This window comes from Apodemus sylvaticus, chromosome 11 (assembly GCF_947179515.1).
Source record: "Apodemus sylvaticus chromosome 11, mApoSyl1.1, whole genome shotgun sequence".
NCBI lineage: Eukaryota > Metazoa > Chordata > Mammalia > Rodentia > Muridae > Apodemus > Apodemus sylvaticus.
In genome coordinates, this window is record NC_067482.1 from 45,378,218 (window position 1) to 45,386,594 (window position 8,377).

The 8,377-nt window shown below is 45.5% G+C and overlaps 1 protein-coding gene across 3 annotated transcripts; it reads left to right on the top strand.

Moving 5' to 3' along the window:
* The first annotated feature begins 3,102 nt into the window (after positions 1-3,102).
* Tlr6 (toll like receptor 6) lies at positions 3,103-8,147 on the top strand. Of its 3 annotated transcripts, none has more exons than XM_052198939.1 (2): positions 3,103-3,197; positions 5,641-8,147. In XM_052198939.1, exon 2 carries the CDS (start codon positions 5,678-5,680, stop codon positions 8,102-8,104), a length of 2,427 nt encoding a protein of 808 aa, XP_052054899.1. In that variant the 5' UTR covers positions 3,103-3,197; positions 5,641-5,677; the 3' UTR covers positions 8,105-8,147. The 3 variants fall into 3 exon arrangements, with proteins under 3 accessions (XP_052054899.1, XP_052054900.1, XP_052054902.1); XM_052198940.1 differs by having other exon boundaries at positions 3,157-3,197; positions 5,625-8,147; XM_052198942.1 differs by lacking the exon at positions 3,103-3,197 and adding an exon at positions 3,263-3,286.
* Positions 8,148-8,377: the final 230 nt, after the last annotated feature.

The following is an 8,377-nucleotide window of genomic DNA, read 5'->3' on the forward strand; positions in this document are numbered from 1 at the left end:
TTTCCTGACATTCTGACCTGCCCTTGGCATCTCTGAGTGTCCTGGTCTTTGTCTCAGGAGTGTGCACTGAGTAGTGTCTGAATCTGTATTTTCCCACAGGCAGTGAGGGTGCTTGGCTCAGGCTTTCTCATGTTAGACCCATTTCTACGCCACCCCCCCCATCCATCTGATTATATCCTTGGCTTACTTTGCCCCCCCCCTTTGGGTTTCTCAGTCACATTTCTATCGATTTGTTGAAAACCTTATATAATTTGCATACCATTATATGCTTGTATGTACTACAAATACCGTTTTTTATTCAGCCCGCGGTTTGTCTTCCCTACAAATTCAACAGCAAATGTTAGCTTTAATATCAATACTTAATAATGTTTTGCTTCTGTCTGAACTGGGACAGGATATTAGCTAGCTTTAGGCTATATTATCTTATTTATCCCACTGTGACATTTAAAAAATTAAAGTTGCATAACACATAAAATTGGATAGGGCGGTGCAGGCTTGCAATGTCAACATCGGGGAGCTGAGGCAGGAGGATATGAGATCCACCTGTAAGATGGCATCTCATAAAATATGAAACATCATATGTGGCATTTTTTAAAGGACAAAGAGGGGGGTAAAGTGGTGAATGGGAATCTCTCTTAGTTATGCTGGAAGACAGGTTCTGAAGAAAAGCATTGTATGTATTTCGGCATATGTGTGTGATGACGCTGTTAGTCTCCTGCGGCTGCTATAGTAAATCTCCTTTAGCCATGTGGCTTAAAACAACAGGGATTTGTTCTTCTTATGGCTCTGGAAGTCAGACGATTGGGAGTGAAGGCAGGGTGGGGCTCCCTCCACCTTCTGGCTGCAGGCACCCATCAGCTTGGGACTCGGTGGGCAAGCCAGTTCAGCCAGTCAACAGGGTCTCCAGCGCAGAAGAAAAAATAATTAGACAACATTGTAGCGTGGCCCCGGTCAATTCTGAGACTGAGGACAGGTTTATTTTTTTCCAATCTATGTAAATAGTATAAAATAAAAATTACACACAGGTTATTAAGGGCCAGTAGTACAATGAGGAATCAAGCAAGACAATATTCAAGGAACAAGCAAGACAATAAACACAAAGTCCCATGATCACTCGGTGATCGCAGTTTCTGAGGATAATCAAGATGTCTGAGCCTACTTCTTTGTTCTACCCAAAAATCAGATTCTTCCTTTCTTGTCCTTGGCCAATGTCAGGTCCCTGCCTGGACTTACTTTTTTGTCATGGCCTAATGTCCGACTCCTGCCAAGCAGCGCCCCAAAAGGCTCTCCACAGCTCTGGACGTCAGTTCTGGCTTCTGAGTCAAATGGCTGCCTCTCTGGGTCTCCTTTTGTGAGACTCGGGATGTGGCGCACTGCGATGCTGAGCACACACACTCTTGGGGCTGCCTGGCCCTGACCCGTCCATTTCTTAGCTGCTCCTGAACCAGTGTGAGGTGCTTGTAAAACACTTCTGAGTGTTGGCAAGTCCTTGCAGAGTGCCCGGAGCAGAGCTGGCAGGAAGATGAGTCCCGTATGTGCGTGCCCGCCATGGGTCTGTATCCTGCTGTGCCTCATGTGGTCTCACTGCCCTGTGATCGCTCTGCTCTCCCATGTGAAAACACGGCTTTCACAGAGCTCAAATCTCCTATTCTTCTGGCTTCTCTTTTTTCAGTCACCCTTCCAGCCACTCGATATTCACTATCATCCCTAAAAAAAAAAAAAAAAAAAAAAAAAAAAAAAAAAAAAAATCACAGCCCCGACTATTCTGTAGATAAAAGTAATTCTCAGTGAGGTTACACAACTTGCTCAAAGCTGCACAGTTGCCTAAGCGAGGACCTCGGCCCAATGTGTTCTGCTTTCTGCTCATTTTCCTGTCATGTGGTCCCTTCCTGTCAGTGATATGAATTAAAGGCATCTCTTAGGGTTGTGACAGCTTCAACAAGAGTAGCGCCCGCATTGCCAAATGTCATCATTATTGTGCAATACACCAGAGACATGAGTCCCGTGAGCGCTCTTCAGTGCTAGGCGCGCACATGTGTGCGCCTGTATGCCTGTGTGTTTGTTTGCTCAGGCTTGTGTGTATACACCTGTATCGTGGGGTTTCTTAAGAAGTAGGCCCAGTGTTGCCTGCAGTCCCTCGCATCTCGAGGTCTCCAATCAGGCCTCCCCTCATAGTCTGCGCTCACCAGCTGCCGGCTTTACGCCATCGCTCCTTACTGAGCCTCCCCAGTTCTGAGAAGACTTCCTCTGAGGTTTGATGAGTAAAGATGAACAGTAAGATGTTCTTCTTCTTTTCCTCTTGAAAGCAGAAGTGATTTCTCCCCAGGCTTATCATTTGCCAACGTGCCATCCTGTTAGTTTTTTTTTTTTTCTTTTTTTAAAGGTGAGAGGATGGCAGCCGGAGAGATCAATTAGGGGATGAGCATCTAGTTACTCAAGTGAGAAGCCAGGGTACAGGGTCTCCGGCTTGAAGTGTCTGCCCTTCGTTGTCTTTGCCTTTCAGCCTTGACTAAAAGTATGCCTCAAATTATAAACAATCTTGAGAAAACCGAGTTCTAAGCTGTTCTAGAAGGATCCCAGCATGGCTTGCTCTTCCAGAATTAAGAATTGAAGCATTCAATAGTAGTGAATGTTGATAAACCGTCGAGGCTGGCTAAATGTGTATTAATACCAAAACTTCTCTTGAAAACTGACTTTCCAAAAATCGAACCATGAGCTTTAAGCTTATTTCGTTTTTAAAGTATCTCTGTTAGTCCCAAGATGCTGAAACCCCACTTGAATGACAGTGGCGATTTTGAGGGGGAAATACGAAGGATTGTCACAGCACAGAACTGAATCTCCTAACTTTCTATTCTGGTGGCAATTTAAAATTCAGCCTGAAGTTGGAAAAACAAACAAACAAACAAACAAACAAAAATAAATCCCCCCAAAACCAGACAAAACATACCTTAAATAAATATTTCTAGTAACACCACAATGTTCATAATTTGCTTGCTTATGTGAATCTAAAGAGTGACACAATGTAGCAAGGATTTATAGACTGCAGCTCGGAGTTGGAAATGTTTTATACATGAGGTAATTCCACCGAGGGCCAAGAGATGGCGCCAAACCACTCCTATGTACCGTCGTTCCCCGGCTTAAGATTAGGGTTGGTCAAACACTTATTTTTTCAGAGTAATTCGGAGAAGGAAGTCTTGGTAAGTAAGAAGGCTTTTCTGGATTTTTCAAATTACTATGTTAACATTTCAAACGAGAAAGAAGATGGTAACGTCAGTGCAGGGAATAGGTAACCTTTCTTTGAAATTTTTACAAAAATGATTTTGTGGTGGTGGTTTAAAGTGTGGCTGTCGTTTGGACTATGTAAGGACAAATAGTGTGACTTTGGGGTAGACAAGACAACAGCTGGCATTTCAGCGGCAGCCAGCCAGGAGCCGACTTTTCCTGTCCCCCCTGTTTGGGCTGTTTTCTCCTTTCAAGAAGTTCGTGGTCGTTTGTAGTCCTAACAGCTCACTGTCTGAGCTGGGGGTATGGAGACACTGTTCCATTTCCTCATCACGTGGTACTATAATCTTTTATTGGTCTGTACCTCTCACTAATTCATGAGCATTTTGGAGGAAGGATTTACTTCTGTCAGTCCTACGTGAATTCATGTCTGCTGTGCTCCTTTCTGCCGCGCCTTTTGTCCAAAGAGAAGTCTGAATAAACATTTGGTGGAAGTGTCTGAGACCAGATTCCCAAACTCTTTGTCACTTTGAATCCAGCCGGGAACCGGCACTTGGCTTTCCTCCACCTGAAGGTTAACCCTGCCAGGTTTCTCTTGCGTTTGTGTTGCCTTGATTACAACACCCTTCCCGTGCTCGTCCCTGCTTACTGCTATTCCCGACCCCTCCCGTTCTCTGATCTTTCCTTCCCTCCGCCCGCCACCATTTTTGGTTTTGTGGTTGACTGTTCTTTTTTTCTTTCACTTTCTGTTTAATGTATTAAGCAAATCCTTACTCTTGTCTCCTTATCCTTCCTTTAAAAAAATATAAACTCTTGAATTTTCCAGCGTTACTTCCCCTTCGTCCCATCCCCTCGACCTAGGAAGACACCAGAGTTCAGGGCCGTTCCCCAGAACGTGTACCCTAAGGTTCACTAAGAACGTGTACTCGAGGTTTTGAGCACCCTCCGGGACTCGTGTGTCCTTGTGGCGATGTGGCAGCCGAATGACAGTCCCCTGAACACAGACACACAAGCTGTCCATGGGGGATTTGTAGGATGGGACCTCATCCGTGACCGTCAATTCTCCGCCATCTTGTTGAAGAAGTTGACCAGAATCTTTATGTGTATTAATATCATAAATAATAGAAGCATACTTATTTGCAAATACAATTTTGGGTGGGTATATTTTAAGAGAGCTTGAATTTATTAGTTCTTTGAGAATTCCAAACACTGTGTTTTGATTGTCTTCATTCATCCCTTCCTAACTCTTCCCCACCCACTCACCTGAGCGCCCCACCCCCACCCCGCACCCTCTACCCTGGTCCAATCCCATCAAATCCAACTTGTGCTATCCTTCCAGCAACCATCAATTACCTCAGCTCGGGGTAGGACATTATGCCAGCCTCCACTCTCCAAGCTGCAGTTCTGTTAAAGACATTTTCCCATATATTCATCTACTTATTCATTCATTCATTCATTCATTCATTCATTTATCCATTCACATTACATCCCAATATCATCCCCCTCTCCTACCAGCCCCCCTCATATAGCTCCTCCAACTCCCCCCTTCTCCTCCTCTGAGACAGGGGACCCCCACACCCCCCTATACACTTCTTAGCTTCCAGGACTGTTAATAAAGAATAAAGGAATTATTCTTTACTGGTTTCCCAATCCCTGGTATTATGTTATCACAAGAGAACAGATGAAGGCGGAGGCTTTCCTCCAACGATGGAACCTGCCAGGCTCCGAACGCTTTTGTTTCCCGGAAATGTGTCTACTCACACCAATCTGGATTAGGGAAGTGGTGAGGGGGCAGAGAATTAACTTGTTTGTGGAGACTTGATTGACTTCAAGGACTGCTCACAGTCTGGCTGGCTTCTGTCCCCTATGTGGTTCAGATGTTTTTCAGATCAGCTCAGAGCGCGAATGGCATAGATTCTCGAGTGTGTCTGTCTGTCTGTCTGCTACCCCTGAGCCTCTTTGCCCCTTTGCCCGGCTGCCATCCCCTCTCCATTTCTCTTCTGGCCCGCTCTCCTTGCGAGCATGTCCTCTCTCCTGTTCTCTTACTTCCTGTGTCTGTGTCATCCTTTGCTACCTCTGCCTCAGGTGGCTGCAGCTCATATATTTGTCCTTAAACTTCAGTTTTTGACAAACACCACCCTGGAGGCTGCTCCAGTCCCAAGAAAGCTCTGAGTGGGAAACAAACTTGAGGTCCCCTAGAGAATCCATTAGGAAGCCCCAAGACCAATCACGCACGGTACTTGAATTAAAAGTTCATATTGTTTCCTGTGGCTGCACACTGAGACAATAAATATCACATAAAAAAATGGGGATGGGGATGAGTGTGGGGTGGAGAAGAAAGCTCTTGGGATTCTGGGAAATAAAAGCTTAAACTCATCACTTAATCTTTATTCACCTTAAAGTCTAACTTATTTCTAGAGCTCGGACTCAAGTAAAAATGCTGTGAAGAACAGTAATGTCCCTCTGGGATAGCCTCTGGGATAGCCTCTGCAACATGACCCAAGATGGAGAGCCCATCGTGGGGAGTTTCCATTTTGCTTGCACCCTTGCCTTAATAGTCGGAACCGTGATCCAGTTCTCTGATGAACGTGAGTCTATGGTGGACTATTCAAACAGGAACCTAAGTCATGTCCCCAAAGGCCTGCCGCCAAGAGCAAAAGCCTTGAGTCTGTCTCAAAACTCTATATCTGAGCTTCGGATGTCTGATATCAGCTTTCTGTCACAACTGAGAGTTCTGAGACTCTCCCACAACAGGATACGGAGACTTGATTTCGGCGTGTTCTTGTTCAATCGGGATTTAGAATACTTGGATGTCTCGCACAATCGGCTGCAAAACATCTCTTGTTGCCCTATGGTGAGCTTGAAGCATCTCGACCTCTCATTCAATGACTTTGATGTGCTGCCCGTGTATAAGGAGTTTGGTAACTTGACACAGCTGAGCTTCTTGGGACTCAGCGCTGCAAAGTTCCGACAACTGGATCTGCTCCCAATGGCTCACTTGCACCTCAGCTACATTCTTCTGGACTTAGTGAGGTATCAGAGAAAAGATGGTGAGACAGAAAGCCTTCAGGTTCCGAATACCAATGTTCTCCATTTGGTCTTTCATCCAAATAGCTGGTTTTCTGTGCAAGTGAACATATCCGTAAATGCTTTAGGATGTTTACAGCTGAGTAATATTAAATTGAATGACAAAAACTGTCAAAGGTTGATGACATTTTTATCAGAACTCACCAAAGGTCCAGCCTTATTGAATCTGACCCTCCAGCACGTAGAAACAAACTGGAAGTGCCTGGTTAAACTTTTCCAATTCCTTTGGCCCCGATCGGTGGAGTACCTCAATATTTACAACTTAACGATAACGGAGAGCATCAACACGGAAAGATTTATTTACTCGGAGACGGTACTGAAGTCACTGAAGATAGAGCACATCACAAACCAAGTGTTCCTCTTCTCGAAGGAGGTGCTATACTCTGTGTTTGCTGAGATGAACATCGCGACGCTCAGCCTCTCAGACACCCCTTTCATCCACATGATGTGCCCGAAGTTCCCAAGCACATTTAGGTTCCTCAACTTCACCCAGAATGTTTTCACTGACAGTATTTTTCAAGACTGTTCCACCTTAAGGAGATTGGAGACACTTATCTTACAAAGGAATGGTTTGAAGGACCTTTTTAAGGTATCTCTCATGACTAAGAATATGTTCTCTCTGGAAACTCTGGATGTTAGTTTGAATTCTTTGAACTCTCATACCTACGACAGAACCTGCACTTGGGCTGAGAGCATATTGGTGTTGAATTTGTCTTCAAATGTACTCACGGACTCTGTCTTCAGATGCTTGCCTCCCAAGGTCAGGGTCCTTGACCTTCACAACAACAAGATACTGAGCATCCCTAAAGATGTCACCCACCTGCAAGCTTTGCAGGAACTCAATGTAGCATCCAATTCTTTGACTGACCTTCCCGGATGCGGGGCCTTCAGCAGCCTCTCTGTGCTGGCCATCAACCATAACTCAGTTTCCCAGCCCTCTGAGGATTTCTTCCAGAGCTGCCGGAATATTAGATCCCTGACAGCAGGAAACAACCCATTCCGATGCACATGCGAGCTGAGGGAGTTCGCCAAAAGCATAGGCCAGGCATCAAGAGAAGTGGTGGAGGGCTGGCCTGACGCTTATAAGTGTGACTACCCAGAAAGCACTAAGGGAACCCCACTGCAGGACTTCCACATGTCTCCACTGTCCTGTGACCCCATTCTGCTGACTGTCACCATCGGGGCCACTCTGCTGCTGCTGGCTGCCACTGGGGCTTTCTTCTGTCTCTACTTTGATGTGCCCTGGTATGTGAGGATGCTGTGTCAGTGGACACGGACCCGGCACAGGGCCAGGAACATCCCCTTAGAGGAACTCCAGAGAAACCTCCAGTTCCATGCTTTTGTCTCATACAGCGAGCACGATTCTGCCTGGGTGAAGAATGAATTACTACCCAACCTAGAGAAAGATGACATCCGGGTTTGCCTCCATGAGAGAAACTTTGTGCCTGGCAAGAGCATTGTGGAGAACATCATACATTCCATTGAGAAGAGTTACAAGTCCATCTTCGTGCTGTCTCCCCACTTCATCCAGAGTGAGTGGTGCCATTATGAACTCTACTTTGCCCATCACAATCTCTTCCACGAAGGCTCTGATAACTTAATCCTGATTTTGCTGGAGCCCATCCCACAGAACAACATCCCTGGTAGATACCACAAGCTGCGGGCTCTCATGGCACAGAGGACTTACTTGGAATGGCCTACTGAGAAGGGCAAACGTGGGCTGTTTTGGGCCAACCTTAGGGCTTCTTTTGTTATGAAGTTAACCTTAGTCAATGAGGATGATGTGAGAACTTGAAGCTTGGGTTTCTAACTGAATAAATAGTCAACCCGGACTCCAATGAACATTGTGGTTTTAAATTCTTACCTGGAGGTACTTCTGTTGTGGTGTCTTAGTTGGCAACATGTTTAGAAGTAGTTTATGAAGGCGCTAACTTCATTAATGGACTTGCCCGCTGCTGAGTGCACAGCTGGATGGACACTTAGGATGGGACCTGACTGGAGGAAGTCGGTCACTGGGGGCGTGTCTTTGAAGACTATTTTTTTTTAAGCTCATTTTTCTTGTTCTTAT